This window comes from Crocodylus siamensis, chromosome 8 (assembly GCF_052110815.1).
Source record: "Crocodylus siamensis isolate JL-2025a chromosome 8, ASM5211081v1, whole genome shotgun sequence".
NCBI classification, from domain to species: domain Eukaryota; kingdom Metazoa; phylum Chordata; order Crocodylia; family Crocodylidae; genus Crocodylus; species Crocodylus siamensis.
The window spans coordinates 59853860-59871445 of record NC_143402.1 but is presented as its reverse complement, the minus strand read 5'-3'; the positions used below and the strand labels follow the sequence as shown (position 1 = coordinate 59871445).

Sequence of the window (17586 nt, the reverse complement as noted above, 5' to 3'; positions counted from 1 at the left end):
ACACTGCCTGACACAGCCCCCACTATAGAAAAAATGTGGACAAATTGAAGAAAGTCCAACAGAGAGCAATGAAAATGGTTCAGGGGGTAGGGCACAAGACTTATGAGGAGAGGCTGAGGGAACTGGGTTTATTTAGCCTGCAGAAGAGAAGATTGAGGGGGTATTTGATAGCAACCTTCAACTACTTAAAGGGTGCTTCCAAAAAGGATGGAGCCAGACTGTTTTTGGTGGTGACAGGTGACAGAACAAGGAGCAATGGTATCAAGTTGCAGCAAGGGAGGCTTAGGTTCAGTATTAGGAAAAACATTCTCACTAGGAGTGTGGTGAACCACTTGAACTGGTTACCTAGAGAAGTGGTGGAATCTGCATCTTTGGAGGTTTTTTCAGAGCTTGACAAAGCCTTGGCTGGAATGATCCAGTTGGGAATGGTCCTGCTTTGACCATGGGGTTGGACAGGATGACCCTAATTTTCTATGATTCTATTTTTGGGGACATGGTTCCTCTGTCTACTGGTTCATTTCACATACGGCATAAAATAGCCATCAGAATGCACTGAAGTTCAGCCTCTATTGACCTAAACTGTATTCAAGCAGCAATAAGATGAGATAAAAGATATCAGTCTACTCTACTGCTAGAACTTTGTGCCTTCACTGCTTTCTCTACTTAATGTTTCTTTTCTTAATTGTTATGAACTTTATGCAGAAAAAAGAATAAAAGTACAAAGAAGAAACTTTAACACTGGTTTTAAAAATTACAGTGACAACTCATTGGATCACCAGCAATTACCGGACCGCATGTTTCATTGTGATTTTCAGCTGAAGTTAGAAGATAAGTTATACTGCACGTAAAGCAACACAAAAGTTCACAAGTTTTGCCACTGCAGCAAAGACAGCAAGAAGTTTATAGTATGGTCCCACATGTCCAGTATTTTAACTACTTTAGATGAAAACCACTTGTCCTTTACAATAAAATACCCTGAGTATTGATCCAAAAGCTACACAAAGGCTAGAGAAACACAGGCTGCAACATAAGAAAAGCTTTACATTCCTCAGCCCTATGAGTTTGGAGGTCTTGGGATTTCCATAGAAAGAGGCAAAATACTCAGACCTAGGGAAAGAATGCATCTGGTAAGATAAGTGTATCCCTCTGCTTAGCAATTTCACCCAGAAAATCTGTCTGGTTCAGGATATAGCCTTAGGAAAGGGCAAATATTGGCCAGGTCTTAGCAGAACTCCTCAAATTCAAAACAGGAATTTATTGGCCAGATTCAGGGCATGAAGGAACAACCCTGCCCGTCACTTTTATGACTGGCAGAGCTCATGAAACAACAAAATAGGGAGCTTATGGCAAAGGGTGATCCTAATGCAATGAGCTCTGGCAAGTCCCCAGGCCCCTGTTCAGGTTCTGCTAAGCATGTGTGTAGGAAAATGATGTCTAAGCACATCACTGTATATACAACACCATGGTCCTGATTCTGGTTCCAGATTTATGCCTTCTATGAATTAAACCTATCCATGTATCAATAGCTTTATTAGACTAACAGTAAAACAAAACTGATGTAAAAGAGCAGAAATACAGACTTCACATCTTATCTTACCAGATGTACTTTGAAGACCACAAGTTATTGCTAATGATTTGAATGTCTGCATAGATGACTGTGTGGGTATGGGACTGTTCTCTCTTTGACCCAGTTCACCTAGCATTTCTAGAATTATCTCCTTGGAGGAAGCCATGTCTGCTCTTTATAACTGGAGAGAATGAGTGCCGGTAAAATAAAACTTTAAATGAAAAATATATTTGGACTTTGAAAGCATGTTTTCATTCTGCCAACTAAATGATTTTTATAGGGATTAAAAAACACATTCACTATTACATTGGACTTATCATAGTTTACATGTTTATAGTTCATCTTTACAAATGATTAATTTTTTATTGTTCTAATGTTGGATAACTAATGACAGGATAGATTAGACTGCCAGATGTTCTAACTATTTAGATTCTTAAGACACCGACACTGCTCTGAAAACACCTCTTCAGTTTAGTACAAGCCCCACGATAAGGAAGGTTTACAATACTATGGATGGAGAGGGTCTTGTCTCTGTGACAAATCCTTTACTCAACTGTCTTGACCATATTAAAACTGTTGACCACCCTGGGGCCTCCAGAAATTGCAAGCAAAACATATTCACTTAGAGGGAAACTATTACTTCCAGAGTTCTACTTTTTCCCACCAAGGTGGCTCTACACTAGCTATGTGTTCTAGGAATACATCACCTGCCTTTTTCCACACGTGGTACGGAGGCACAACTACATAGTTATATGTATTTAGGCTGGAGCAGAGTCTATGGAGCATCTGAACACTTTGCATTCAGACACATGGCAAGCTCTTTTGCTTCTGAGCAAAGTTGGTTGTGAGGCAGGGGTAGAGGGAATGGGACAGTGCCCATGGGTGGTGTCAGGACCCAGGGGGTGAGAGCAAGAGGCTCTTGGGTCCTGACGGCTGTGGGACCTCCAGCTCCTGCAGACAGGGGAAAGAGACCAGATTGGAGCCAAGGCTGTTTTAGGGTCCTGGCAGGTCCTCTCAGCTAATGTGTTAAATCTCTCAGCTGCCCCCCACAAAGGTGCTGCTGAATACCAAGGTGAGTAAAGAAATAAAATCCCTAATTCTGCAGCAAGGGTGTGCCCTTCTCCCTTCATCTCTTGCTTCTTCTTTCATGCTCAGCACTTATCTGTCAAGCACCCGAGAGCCTCCTTGACATCAATGTCCAATTCCTAGCCCATCTCCACCAGTCCCAGCCTGCAGCTTCTGGACTAGCAGCCTAGCTACTTCAATCCTAGCACCCCCCAGCCTTGGTTCCAGCAAGCCCTACCCTAAAGCAATGCCAGGGGCTTGTGGCCTCCTTGCCCAGCCCTAGTTATACAACTGCTTGCAATCTGCCCAGAATTTGCTGCTTTTTCAAAAATAGTGCAGATAATTGGTTCTTGTGGTAACTGTCAAAACTACTTTGCTAAAATGGGTAGCTGCACATGAAAGCCACTTGTGTACCATATTATAAGATAACTAACTTGTCACTGTCTGGTGACCTTCAAAGACTATAGCAGCTCTGTTCCCAGTTATAATCATTTTGGACTTGGGACCAGGATGGATACCTTACAAGTCAGTCTTAGAAAGATTTATAGCTTAGATATCAGCTTGCCTGAATGTCCCCCAAGGTCTGCCTTTGCTGTGTTATTTCTCTTCAGAGAAGCACAAGAAAATATGCAAATTAGCTCATTTTTCCAAACTGCAGAAAATTGGGGGTTTAATCTGAACTGTGTGAAAACATTTTGGGGCTGAGTTATTATCATACATTCATAGCAAGGCAGTACCTGTAACAACAGGTTGTACTGTGGAGCTTTATTTCCCTCATTCCTAGTCATCATCACTGCCCATTATGATGAAAATGGAAAATATGGAGAATGGCTAGCAGTGGGGTAAAAAAGCAGCAAGAGAAATGCAGGCTGCCATCATGTGGGGACTTCCTCTATGACAGTCAGGCCTTTGGAGTCAACCAGTCATGCATCCTCTGGTGGTGATGAATCTTTCATTGATTAATATGGGGCCGGCAGGAGCAATTTCAGCAGTAATTTAGGCATTCTGAAAACCCCAGACTTCAAGGAGCTGCACCTGGAAGTTCTCTTCACAGAGCGGAGGGTTGTCAAATGTCTCACAGTGCTCTGTCCTTCCGTGAAGCAGGTCAGCATCAATGCACAGAGCCTGGCCTCCTCCACCTCCTGTTAAAGAATGAGAAGGATTGTTGGGGATCTGCTGTCACCAGGTTATTAGGTAAATAGAGGGGCTGATCTCAAAAGAATCCCAATCATCCCACTCATGTCTCAGTTCCTACTTAGTTTTATTTCCTCTTGACTGTGCTATACAACTGGAAGTAGAAGAGGCCTTCATCTTATCTGGTCCATTACCTTTCTATGCCAAACTGGAAGTCACTGTCTACTTCTCATGCAACAGCTTCTGAAGAGTTACCTCATGGGACAACAGACTGCAATACAGACAATATTGGAGATTGCTCAAGTAGTTGGACCTAAATTATTAAATTGGATGGAGATTTTAAAAATCTTGTTTTCACAGACGTTGCACTTGACCTCAATTTCATTTCTGCATCTGATTGCTTGGGGAATGAAACAGAGGTACAGTTTGGGGAAGTTAATTCTTTCCCAACTGTAGGGCAGGCTACAGGCTGAGCATTACTTTAGGATGCCCTGCTTGTGCTTTGTGTCTGCCTCTCACTGCTCCCTAGCTGCCTTTGCAGCAATAGCATCTTGCTGTTGCTAACAGCTAATGCAAATTCTCCTTTATCTGAAATGGAAGAGCTTTGTATTGCCGAGACAATTAGTTCTGCTCATTTCTGATATAATACTTGTGAATCAGTTGAATGGCACTAGGTCTCAAAGATTTAATTTGCAACTCTGTAAGCTATGGTGTAACTCCTCATGCACAAGTTATGCTCATTATTAAGTCACTAATGGACTTCCTACCTTGGTTTCTTCCTGATACTTTTTTGTAAAAAATATAAAGTGGTAAACTCCAGCTGCCATTTGGACAGGGATATTGCAGCCAGTAAGTGCCTTCATAAGTCCCAGGCACAGTCACAAGGCTTGTGGTATCCCAAAATGAGTGACTACACACTCTGGCAGCCCTAAAGGTACAAATTATGCAAAGCAGATAGGATGTGGGTCCATGACTGCACCTCACCATTCTCTGCTGATAGCATCAGGCAACAGAGCTAGCCAGCTACAGAGAGAAGATCAGGTTTTCACACATACCTTCCCTCTGTGTTCTCTGGAGCATTCAGAGAAAGCACCTTGAGGCTGTTCAGTACCATACCACCCTCTGAGTGGCCATATGTAAATTAGAGTTTGGGCTGGAGTGCTTTTGGGCTAGGATAGCACTCTTTTTTTCTGAGAATGTGAGGATACTCATTAATAGCATAGTTACCAATAATGATTCCTTCTTGAGTCCCAGACATGAACATGGAAGCTGTTTTTGAAGGCAGCAGGAAGTGTCTTATTGCCAAAAATGGAGAAAGGCGAACCTTTCCTCTCTGCAGAACTGGCACTGAGAGGTGGTTTGAACTGGCCATGTGGCCATTAGGGGAAGATGAGATGTCAGTGTGGGAGGAAAGAGAAGATGAGTGCTGGTGGGGTGAACGAGGGACTGCCTTGGTCAGCTCTGGTTTCTTGATGAACACCCACTCATATCTCTCCATTTCAGGGCGCACCTATAAAACAAGGCAACACATGAACACTGCAGCATATCCTTTGAATACTTTCCTGCCAAATGATATTAACTGGGTCTGGGTGTTTGGTTGTTTCTGTGGATATCAGAGGTAAGTCCATAAATGATGACTATTCAGCAGGAGTTAACAGGGCCAAACTCCACCAATGGAGCATTATGGCTACCGCTTTGCAGGATCTCCCATGCGTTAGTCTCCTTGTTGTATCGAAACTACTCTAGGTCTGGAGATATCATGGAAGAGATGAGACTGCTTGGTAATAATTTATGAATACTGTGTATTCTGTATGCTTGTCTAACTGTTTTAAGGGGGATTATTGTATGAAGAGTACAGTGGCTTCAGATAGCCATCCCATACTGATAGAGAAAGAACAACACAAAAGTCATTTGCTTTGCTGTTCTGCCTCCAACTCCCCACTGAGCTCATTGGACCAGTTTGTCAAGAGACTGGAGTTTATGCTCCAGAAATCAAGACACGACATATGGGTGAATAAAAAGCAAGTACAGACAGATACTGCGGAGATGCTGTTCTCATAGACACCAACCCCCACTGGAGGATTTGAAGAAACTAGGTCTTCCTAGGCTTTTATCACAGAGGGACAAGACTTAAGTAAGATAGATGAGAGCATGAATGATTCTTTTAATATTCTTTTTCTTTTATGTTATGCTTTCTTCATTCTGTAAAGTTTAAACAACATTTTGGCTTAAGAAGGCTGTTTGGTCTTTTGAGACACCACTGGCCACAGATTTTCAAATGGAAGAACTATAAGTACTGAATGCAGTGAGACTGGTTGGGTAATCATGGCTGATCCAGGGGGTGCTCTGGTTCAGAGCCTGATATAAGAGTGATAAAATTATGTGATTTCTTGCCAAGAGAAATAAAGGGATGCAGGCCTGATTGCTGAGAAGGCATGTTCAGAATAGGGAAGGGTATTGCTAGCCCTGTAATTATGACACTGTCTTTGGAGGGGATGATAAATCCTGACAGGGCTGAATCTGCTCCAACCCCCACAGATTAAACCAGGGATGTCAAATATATGGCGCACAGATTGCATCTGGCTAACTGGTAGTCTGATGCACTACTGGTGCACACCCTCAGCTCTGTGCTGCGGCATGCCCCTGGCACTGCTGACCGGCCAGAGTTCTGCTGCTGGGCAGTGGCACAGATCCAGGGGTGTGCAGTGGTGTGGAGCTGTGTTTGGCCAGAGCTCCACACCGCTGCACTTTGCCGGCTCCTTGAGGACGCATGGCCCCAGATCTGTGCTTCCCAAACACAACTCTGTGCAGCCGCATGCCCCTAGCTCTGTCAATGCCCAGCGGTACTGAACTCTGGTGTGTTGACTGTGCCGGGGCATGCTGCACTGTGACTCCAGGGGGCCTGCAGTGGCATGGAGTCATATTTGGCCAGTGCAGAGCCAGGGGCATGTCTACTGGGGGCATGCAGTGGTGTGGAGCTCTGGACAAACCTGAACCTGCACCACTGCAGGCCCCTGGCTCCTTGCTGCAGCCCAGCCAGATCTCCACACCGCTCCCTGCCCCTGGCTCCTCAGGGATGCATGCTGCTGGCTGTGCACCCCACAAGTGTGCCTCTGTGTAGCCCCATGCCTTGAAACCCATGCTGCTGCCTGACCTGTACCAACACTGCCCCCCAGACATTGTCCCATGGATCTAGCCTGGGAGGAGCCCCTGTGGTCCGAATCCAGCCTGGGGCCCAAAGTGAGTTTGACACCCCTGGATTAAACTCTACATTGCACTACAAGGCTTAATGCACCTTGACTCGAAGACCCGATAGACACTGGGACCTGATGGACCTGTGTTCTCATCCGACACAACAATTTCTCTGTTCTTTTGTACTTTTCCTGTCAGAGGCAAGGGACAGTGGTGGAGCTGTGTGAAGGAAGCAGAGATAGTACCTGCTGGCTGTATGCTTTGGTAGTTAACTGCCACAGTGAGAGTTATACGAGAGGTGAAAGCAAATTACCGTAAATCTTAAAATATACAAACTATAGATAAGATAAATGATAAATAAATAAGGTGGGAAATAGAGTAAGACTTACGCTAAAAACAAAGCATTCCCCTGTGCCAAAAAAGCTGGACGTACCCCCACTCCTTTTCCTTTCATTCCAGTCAGAAGAGAGAAATGCACCACACACCTTAAGGAGGGCGAATGAAGAACAATTTAGTTGTCAGTGAATCAGTAGAGCAGGGAAAGCACCAACAAGGTTAAACAACAGAAATCACAGGCTAGGAAGATGCAGTGCTGGGGGAGTGGCAACCTTTGATTTACACACGCACACTTATTTGGTTACCCAGATTTGGGCCACATATGGGAATTCTGAAAGTAGACTATCAGAACTGGGATTCCTGGTTTGGATCAAAAGGCAGAATTGCACTGAAAGGATACTTAACAGCTTCTTCTTACTTAGCTGATCTGCCCCGCTCTGTGTGTCTAGGGCCATAGCAACTAGGCTGTTTCTGCTGCTTTTTTGCTCTGTTAGTATGATGATGTGCACCCATGTACAGGGGTTGGAGCCCGTTCCTCTTCATGCATCAGCAGGATTGTTAACTGCATTCCCATCTGTTGTACCCGAGGGCAACAGGACTGCCTCAGGGGCCAGTGAGGGCAGAACTGGAAAACAGCAATGTTGTTCTGGAGTAACTAAAGACCTAATTTGGCCTGAACAGCCCTAACTGCTGGTGGTAATATGTGAGAAGAAAAAAACCTGGCTTGATTCCCAGCTGCCAAGATGAGTTTTTGGATAGAAACAAACAAAAATAAAATAAAACAAAACTTTTGAGCAGATTTGATTTTGTGTTACTGAAAATAGGAATAACTGAGGAAATCCATGATAGATTTCCATTTTTTATGGAATGACTTTTCAGAATGATTTAAACTGTATCGTAGACTAGATCAACAGCTGTACAGACTGATCAAATCAGCATGCTCCATCCATATTATTGCAACTAATCTGATTAATACCATATGTGGGTTTGACCCATTGCTTTTTTCACTTCTCTTGTGCAAATGCTTCAGGTTTGCCTGCAGGCAAATTTGGGGAATACTTATTTGTCTATATAAAAGCCTCAGGTGAAAGGTGGTTATTTTTCTAACAAATGCATTACATTAAACTAAAACAAATACATTGCATTACAACATTTTTTAACAGGAGCGTGGAAAGGATTTTATGCCTTCAAAATGTGCTAGCAGATCTTTGTCATTTTTCTGGTTTTGTCAAGCCATGAGTTGATGATCTTGATTTGACCATGACATGATAGTATCTTTTTGAAGCTATGAAACCCTAGGTGCTAAAACATGTGTGTTAATTAAAACTGTGGCTAGCATGGTTTGATAAACTACCTTTGTCTTGTCTAGACAAGGCATTGGAAGGAAGCAAACTGTTTATCCCATTGTCAAGCTAGAGGGTCAGATCCTGGGAAACCTGTACCAGTTGGCTGATAAATCTTTTGGATGCCCGAGAGATTTCCAGTATCATCTTTCTACCATTTGACCAAGAGTGCAGAGATAAAGTATGGATTTATGAACTGCTCTGAAAAGTCCCTGGGAAGATACCTGCTTTTTGTTTTTGCACATATTTTACCACTTTCAGATGTTAAGGAAGACATCTCTATTTTTCTTTTCTTTCTCTGGTGTGGCTGTTACTGAAATCAAAGAGGGACATGTTCATTGGTGAAAATGTCCTTCTCCACAGATCCATCTTCTTCCTTATTAATCACCAAAACATCCATTGATTTGCACCAGGATTAAGGAATTTACTTGACAGAGAATGGCTTTTTTTCCACAGTGCCACTGTAAAGATGTTGCAGCACAGGGATAAATTGGGCCCTGTGTCTATAGGCTTCATGGATGGAAGCTGGGGGAAGATATATTGGGCTATGAGGAAAGTAAGCCATTGAAAGTGTGTCTCAGTGACATAGATATTGCCCTGAAAGGAAGGGGACCCTTGGGCTCAGACTCTGACCCCTGCTCCTAGTAGTACAGAAGATACCCTGCTGCTATTTATCTATTTTATCCAAAAATATTAAATGTTAAGTACTTAAAAGCCACTGATGCAGGATCCAGAGCCTAGGGCACCTATATAAATAAAAGGCACTTAGATGCATAAAGTGAAATCAGGTTTGGTTCTATATATATATTTTCTGATGTGGACATGGCTGCTGTAATCCAAGCCTTTGTCATCTCATGATTAAACTACACCCTTCACTGGACTCAAGCTCCCCCCTTCATGACATTTGGGATTTAAGTAGCACCCAATTTCAAAAATGAATGTACATATTATAGTGCTTACCTCCCAGCAGAGGGGCAGGGCAGTAGGAGTCGGGGGAGCGTTCAGGCCGGGACAAGCCTGAACCTGCATTTTTCTACTTAGCTTATCTACTTATCTCCTCGTACCTTGTGGCACCCTTCAGAGGATCCGGCAGCAACCCTGGTTAGAAAATCAGGGTGTAGAATATATCTGCCTACATATTCATTTCTCTCCTGGACCAATCTGAATCTCCTCATAGTACTCTTCTGTGTTTGGATAATATGGTACTTACTTCCTCCCGTGTTGTTTTTAGGAGCAGTACTGTTGGTTCGTAACCTTCACAGCATGAATAAAACCTGCAGGGATGAGCAAAGTAAATCGATTGATACGAGCTTGAAACTGAGGAGAGACCTACCTGATTTGATAGTTACACAAGGGAACTCAGTAGAGAGCCCATAAGGTTGGCATGTTCCTTTTTTACAGTACCGGGGCAGTATATTTATATAGACCTATTATTGGCTGATGTATCAACTCTCCGTGAGTGCTCCTTTGACGCAATCCTTCAGGCATTAGAATATGATCTTTTTTATTGGCTGGTAATTCTCAGATCTGTTGATAGGGCAGGCAATTGTCCAAAGAGGTTAATATTCATTATCTGCTTGGAGCAGTTCCAAGGTCTAATGGTCACAAACTGCTGGAAGACCGTTTTAGACTGGACATAAGGAAAAACTTCTTTACCGTCCAAGTCTCCAGAGTCTGGAATAGACTCCCCCCAGAAGTGGTGCAAGCACCTACTCTGGATACCTTTAAGAAATACTTGGATGATTATCTTGTGGGATTATGTGGTCCCAGATGACTTCCTGCCCCTGGGGCAGGGGGCTGGACCCAATGATCTTGCGAGGTCCCTTTCAGTCCTAATGTCTATGAAATCTATGAAATTTACCTGCTCCTGTTTTTTGTCTTGGACTTCCTGGGCCGCATTAGCAGTGTGCCCTGATGAGGACCTCATCTCAAACTCAGCTTGCTATCCTGGACTAGGACTGCTATCTGGTGGACCCTGGCTTACACTCCAGGAAACTCCTGATCTAGCGCAATCCACTTGAACTGACTGGCTACAGCCTAATGATCCCTTACAGTGGTGGTGGGCAGACTGCTTGACTTGTGAGATTGGAGCACCTATCATTAAATGGGGCTCAGCCTCCCATTGTTGCTCACTACTGCAACCATGGGGTGCTTCTGCGTCCTCTCCTACAAGTAGATCTCCAAGCGGTGGTGGTGGCTATAAGGCCTTTTATCAACTCCGTCTGGTAAGAGGGCTTTCTTTCAGATTCAGATCTGGCCACCATCATTCATGCCTTTGTAACCTTGAGATGGAGCTGCCCTGCTATGCTTCTGGATCATGTTGAGGCAAAAGGGAGAAGGCAGTCCCCTACGTACTCAGGCCCGACCATTTAGTGCCTGATAGGTCAAAATCATCACCTTGAACTGTGCCCAGAAAGTTACTGGAAGCCAATACAGAGTCTGGAGCATAGGAGTTATGTGCTCTTGGAGACTCGCCCCTGCTTGCTTGGTAGTTTTGTTCTCTTGTTTTGTTTTCTTGTACATTCCCTTGTTCTATAAGCTGTTTTACTCTCTTCTTGTAAATTGCCAGGAACTTTGCTGGGAAGGGCAGTACATAAATCTAATAGATAAATAATAAATAAAATGCCTGGTGACCTCAGCACGTCCTGCCCTGCTTATAGTTCAGGAAAACTGCATTTAATCTTGTTGATGGACTGTAGAGCCTCAGGTTGGCTAGAGGGAGACAGCATGAGGGAGCTCTGTCTACACTTAGAATCACCTTGTCAATCATTAGCACTTTACAAACATTTGAAACACCCTGGAAAGGAGTGCCCCTATTTTTCATATGTGAAAGCTGCCATTCAGAGGTTAAGGTCACAAACAGAGTACCATCAAACCCAGGACCAGTCAAAGGATCCTCTATTCTGGGAGCTCTCCCCAAACCATGAAGCTAACTTGGAAGTGCAGCTGTTCCAGCAGAGAAGAAAACAAGATAATCTCAATGTCAGCAGAACTGGGAGGAGAGGGGGAAAGAACAGAGCACTTAGACGTGTGTGCCATTGGTCAGGCAACACTATCATGAACTGCAAGATCAAAGGTTCAAGGATCTGTTTGGCTACTGGAATTGCTGAGCCCAATATGCAACCCACACGGCACAGACCTGTGGTAGTTACTGATGATAAGGGTAACAATGATGGATGGAGTCACTGAAAGTGGATGCTGCCACTCTTATGCTAAGCAGGTTTTCAGAAGGTGCTGCACTCCATTTTCTCCACAGCCATACCTATATTTTTGAATCAGACTTTGCATTTTCCCCCTTTTCACTTTTTCTGGGTTGTGGCAGATAATGCTGTATCATTCCCTGTTGGGTTTCTGTGGGGTTTTCACTGCCGTTGTGGAAACAGGGGCCATCTTGTTGAAGATTAGATGTCCCTTGGGTTACAGTTTTAACATTTTAAATCCACGGGCTAGTAGTGTAACTAGGGGTGGGCAAGCAGGGTGCCAGCTTAGAGGGGGTGCTGGATGGCAGTCTCCTGGGGAGTCTTTGCTGTAGCAGCAGCAGCCATGGGCAGCCAGCCAGCCAAGGTCTTCGGTTCCCCTGGGCAAAAAGACTGACCTCCCTGACATCCCTTCCCCTCTGGCACTTGCCAGCCCCACTCCCACAGACCTCTGTTCTCTGGTGGGTGTTTGCTTAGGGCACAAAGCTATGCTCTGCCAAGGGCTATATTTAACCTTGGTAGAACCCCTCTGGTTTAGCTTGCACTGATGGAAAAAATCTGACTACAAACTCTTTGGTTAGGGGTTGAAATAATCTTTTCTAAACATAGCAAGCTGAATCAAAATGTAAAGGACTGTTAAGAACAGTTACAGCTCTTCTGGAAACTATTGCAATGTTAAATAGCCTGCCTGAGCAAACTCATAAAGGGACAGTGACAGGAACACTTAATCATTTAGCTCCAGCATCTTTTGTGTTTGTTAGTAACTTGGGAAGTCACTTTATTATGGGTATTCTAATGTCATAATTTTTGCCCAACATAGCAGGTAATTGTTTAGATAAATCCAAACATAAAATCACAGCTAAGACATGCAAAGCCCCACCTCAGATTCTCAGTCTGGGTAGAGAAAACATCATGGTAGGGTTGTTACAAAGTAAGTTTTGTTTAACTTGGATGCTTTTTAAAAATGTTCTGCTGAGAGTCTGCGTTACTTGGACACCATGAATTTATACTGGGCTGGATTCTTTTGTGATGCACAAAAGTAAAGGCTCAGACAAGGAGAGCAGGGGGCTTTGGGTCACCTTGACACAACCTACATTCCAAAACAGCCCCTTTGGTGAGCGAGATTTGGCCTGTTTGAGGTTGCCGGTGGTCTGCACTGCAGCCAGGAATCTCCACAGGGCAATGTCCACATCCACGCCTCTAACCTACACTCGACTCACGGTCTTACAAGCATAGATGGGGGTAAGGCTCCTTGCACTGGTCCTACAGCAAAGGAATTCATCTATATATACATCTGATATAAACCAGGCGTAACTGCATCAAGTGGAGTCAGAGTGGGTACAGAGGATACAAGAACACTGTCAACCTTGGTGCTGTCAATCAAATGGGAAGTTTAAAAATGACTGACTGGGCTTTAGTTTTGCACACTAATGTAGAGAGCTTCCCTTTTGATGGGAAAGAAAACCCACAGCCTTTTCGGTAGAATTTTGGTGGAGAACATAAGAACAGATCAGACCAGGCTCTGCTTTTACAGAGTTTCGCTCTGGTGTGACTCCACTTGATGCAGTTACGCCTGGTTTATATCAGTGTAAACTGAGATCACTCAAGTAAAAGGCCAGATTCTGCTTCTTAGAGAGGTCCCTGGGCAAACTCCTTAATGCCAGACAGCCGTCATTTTTTGTCTAACCTTTGACACTTAGGCCCCTGCCACATGCAACATATATCGTGCAACTGGTTGGTTAATTGTGCAATAAATTTGGACTAGCCACACATGCAAAAATAATTATCATGCCATGAAAATGTCTATCCATCTATAAAAGAGCTATAAAAGTTAGTGCTTGAAAATGTCTAACAACTGTATATCTGGTTTCTATCCAGCTTTCATTTGAGCATGTGGCAGGGTCCTTATGTAAGCAAATAATTTATTAATCATCCCTTGATATATGAAGTTAATAAGATTGTCATAATAGCAAACATAGGAAGTGCCATACTAGATCAGATGAATGGTCAGCCTAGTCCAGTACCCTGTCTCTGATGCTTTAGACAGAGAGCATATGAACAAGCTCTATCTAGAGTGATGTTATACTCTGTCGTACTCTCCCTAGCATCCAACAACATTGGTTTAGAGGTATCGGAGGATACATTCCTTACTGTTCTATTTAATAGCTAGTAATAGAGCTATCATACATAATTTGTCTAGCCCCTTTTTGAACCTGGCTATACTATCTACTTCTACAACCTCCTGTGGCAATGGGTTCTCTGAGTTAACTATATGCGGCATAAAAATACTATTTTGTCTTGTTACTTTTAAACCTGTCTCCTGCTAATTTCAGTGAGTCCCCATGCCCCACACCACTACACAGGAAGGCAATTGCACCCTCCCCCCCACAGTCCATGACAATCTGACTGTGGGGTAAAATTCCTTCCTGATCCCAAACGTAGTAATAGATATGATCCTGAGTGGATGAACAAGACCCTCTAAGCAAGAATCTCTGGGGTTTTTAGTCCCAGCAGGAACATCAACATGCCTCCATCAGGATCTCCAGCCTTGCTTGCAGGCAACACTCAATGGAAGGTGCAAAATCGTTTTGATACCTGTAGCAACAGGAGGGGGAAAATTCCTCCCTAGCCCCAGATGGCAACCAGCCAAAGCCAGAAGCATGGAAAAAAACAAACACACTACACTCTGATCTGCACCCTGGGAATACAATCCCCCACTTCCCACACCCTAACTGGAGAGTCAGGACTCTTTTTGTAATCTGATCCTCTCCATGAGTTTATCCCAGTGCCTTTAATCTTTTATAGCTAAGCCAGTTGTGGAGCTCTGCTTTCTTCTCCTACTGCTGAGCAAATCTTTTCCAATTCCTACCTGCTCTCAGCTGCAGAGCTCTTCTTGTCATGTCCCAGCAGAGTGTGTGTGTGTGTTTTGGAGGAGAGGGAGTTGTTGGGCTTCCCACTGTTGCTCTTCAAAGCACACTCCAGACACAGCTACTCCTAGATTAATACTGACCAATGCTTTCCAAACTCTTCTTGGAAACCTCTAATGAAGGAGACCCACAGCTTTCCTAAACAGGCTAGTCCCATGCCTCATTGTTCTAACAGTGAAGAAGCTTATCCTGACATCTAATCGAAACTTACTTTGCTGCAATTTCAAGCCATTGCTACTCATCTTGCTCTCTGCAGTGACAGAGTAAAGGTGTTCTCTCTCTTCTTTATGGCACTAATGACAGGTTCAGTCTAATTTCCAGTTCTTACCTAGTAATTTACTTGTAGACAAAGTTACTATTTGGACTCCTTTGTTTGAACTGAGTTGTTGCACCATTTTATATTCCTTTCTGCCATGGAAGCATAGGATCTCTGTGAAGCTATCTACCTTTATGCACTATCATAGTAGGTAGCTGCCTTCACATCCTGGACTATAGGTGCCACCTCTTGTTCTGGACCACACTTTGCATCTGCACAGACCCAAACTGGGCAAAGCTAGTTTCATGACTTCCAGTGGGAACCAGAACAGGTGCTGAGAGGGAATGGTATATGCCCTGGCACCAGATGTCATTGTAAGAGAGCAGAGACAAGTGTAGGTAATTTTTAGAAATTCACATTCACAGTTTAAAACTGAGCTTGGCTGGATCCTGCCCACAGTCATCTTGTGATTGCTGTCTGTGAGCAAGCATTAAGGAGCAGGTGGCTCAAATCATTAAAGAGGCCTAATCCAAAGCCCATCCAGAGCAGTGGAAAGACTCCCAGTGATTTCACTGCACTTTGGCCTGCTGCTCAAATGTTTGTTAATTTTTGATCTGTAAATTGATTGGGGAATTTGCCATTCACCCTTTCCATCACTCTGCTTCCATAAGTTGGAGAAGAAGCCAGGAGGAATGTCTGACTGCTTGCCTGTCTGGCTTGGGGTTTAGGCTGTGCTGATCAATGCTATATTTATGTGTCTGGATGCCTAATCTGCTACCTAAATAGAGCTTTGAAGCCCAAATGCTCAGCCAACAACAGCTGGAGCAAATAATTTGGAATAGGAGTTGGTACTGCCTCTGTGCCTTGAGTTCTTGTGGGATAGCAGGGCACAGGCAGAAGGATTGCTGCTCCCAGTACATGCTGCCTTAGGTGGGAAGCAGCAGGACAGCACAGCTAACTACAGGTTTTGGACTTAACCTTTACACAGGAAATATTTACTGCTTATCTTCAAGTAAGTTTAAAGCTGGTAGGAGGTACTGGGCTGACAGCTCCATGTGATTCCCATATGACAGGGCCGGCCCACTGGCAGGCCACAAAGGGTTAATCTACAGTATTCCCCCCAGCCCTGCCCCTGGGCTGACCAAGGGCCACTGCTCCCCTCACTGCTCTGGCTGCTCCTGCAGCCAGGGTCTTCAGGCTCCCCCTCCGTTCTTTGGCTTTTATTTCCTGCCCCTACTCTGGGGGACGGGACAGAGTGACAGGGGTTAGCCTGCAGTGCTGAGGAAGCCTGCAGGCAGGGAGTTGATAGGGGATACCTGTGTGCATGCTGTAAAGGTTGTAGGGGTCACATGCATGCAATGCCAGGGGAGCTTATAGCACAGGGGAGCTCATAGGGAGAGCCAGGGAGAGCCCATAGCTGGGAATATGAGGCAAGGCTGTGGGCCTTGCTGGTGCAGCCTCCATGGTATGCAGCCCTGACCACTAAGAAGTTGGACAACCCTTCCATACAACAGCCTTGATCTAGGGATGCCATCTTTAGAGAGCAAGAACACTGATTGGCCTCCATGGCTCATTCAATCCTTGGCCTGTCATCTACAAGGATGACAGCGGTATGGTGGTTTTCTGTTGTGGATGTGTCTCTCCAAGGAGCTGGACTGAGATCAGTCAAACATATTTCACATCAGATGAAACAGCCATCGTAAGAAAAACACTCCTGATCCCCTGCGATAACATGCATGTCTCCCACAAAAACAATACATTGAGAAGAACACAGAGAAGAACATCTCTACAGAGAGCTGAGCAGTCTTAAGCCTCAAGGAAGTTCATACAACAGACCATCTTGCTAAAATAAATTGCTCAAACATTAGGTACAGTTATTGGATCCAAACGTCAACTGGTGTAGATCCAAATATCACCATTTCAGTCAATGAGGCTATGTCAATTTTCCTTAACTAGAAATCTGACCCATTTGATATAATTTTGCAGATGTCACTATACCTTTGTAAACTGTACCCGTCGTCTGAGGTGGAGAATAATAAGACAGGAGGGAATAAGGAGAATCGCTCAGGAATCCAGGACCATATGATACGCATCTCTTGGGCAGTTACAATAGTAGAGCTGAACTTCAGCATATCCACAGCCAGGTGGAATGATTGTCTGTAGGGGAAAGCAAGATGAGAGCAGAGCACTTCTAATAAGTCAAAAACCTGGTGTGTCTAAAAACAGCAGAAATATGCAGAGTTTTATGTTATAATCCAGTACCCAACTCTTCAGTTTTTCTTGCATATTTTAGACTGCAATCTCTCTGTTGTTATTATTTATTCATGTATTTAATAATGCAGTAGTTCTTAGGGGCTCTAGTTATGGACCAAAACTCCCACTGTGCCAAGCATTGGACAGGGACATGGACTGTCTCCTAATTTACATTCACATAATACTTAACACAGTGGGGGCTGCTTCTGCTTGGAACATTTGGAAACTATTGCTATCTTAATATCAGTCCAGCACAGCACCTATCAATATAACAGCAAGTGATTGCAGGCCAAGGCTGAGGAACATTGGCGAGCTC

General features: G+C 44.1%; 1 protein-coding gene across 1 annotated transcript in view; it reads right to left on the bottom strand.

Moving 5' to 3' along the window:
* Window positions 1-726: 726 nt before the first annotated feature.
* LOC149858822 (TBC1 domain family member 24-like) overlaps window positions 727-17586 on the bottom strand; it is a 30024-nt gene continuing 13164 nt past the window's right edge. Inside the window, exons 3-7 of the mRNA XM_090060455.1 lie at window positions 17016-17174; window positions 9848-9911; window positions 7348-7443; window positions 4994-5276; window positions 727-3774 (exon numbers count right to left, since the gene is read on the bottom strand). Coding sequence (XP_089916581.1) covers window positions 3629-3774; window positions 4994-5276; window positions 7348-7443; window positions 9848-9911; window positions 17016-17174 — 748 coding nt within the window. The 3' untranslated portion in view covers window positions 727-3628. The remainder of the gene's footprint in view (window positions 3775-4993; window positions 5277-7347; window positions 7444-9847; window positions 9912-17015; window positions 17175-17586) is intronic.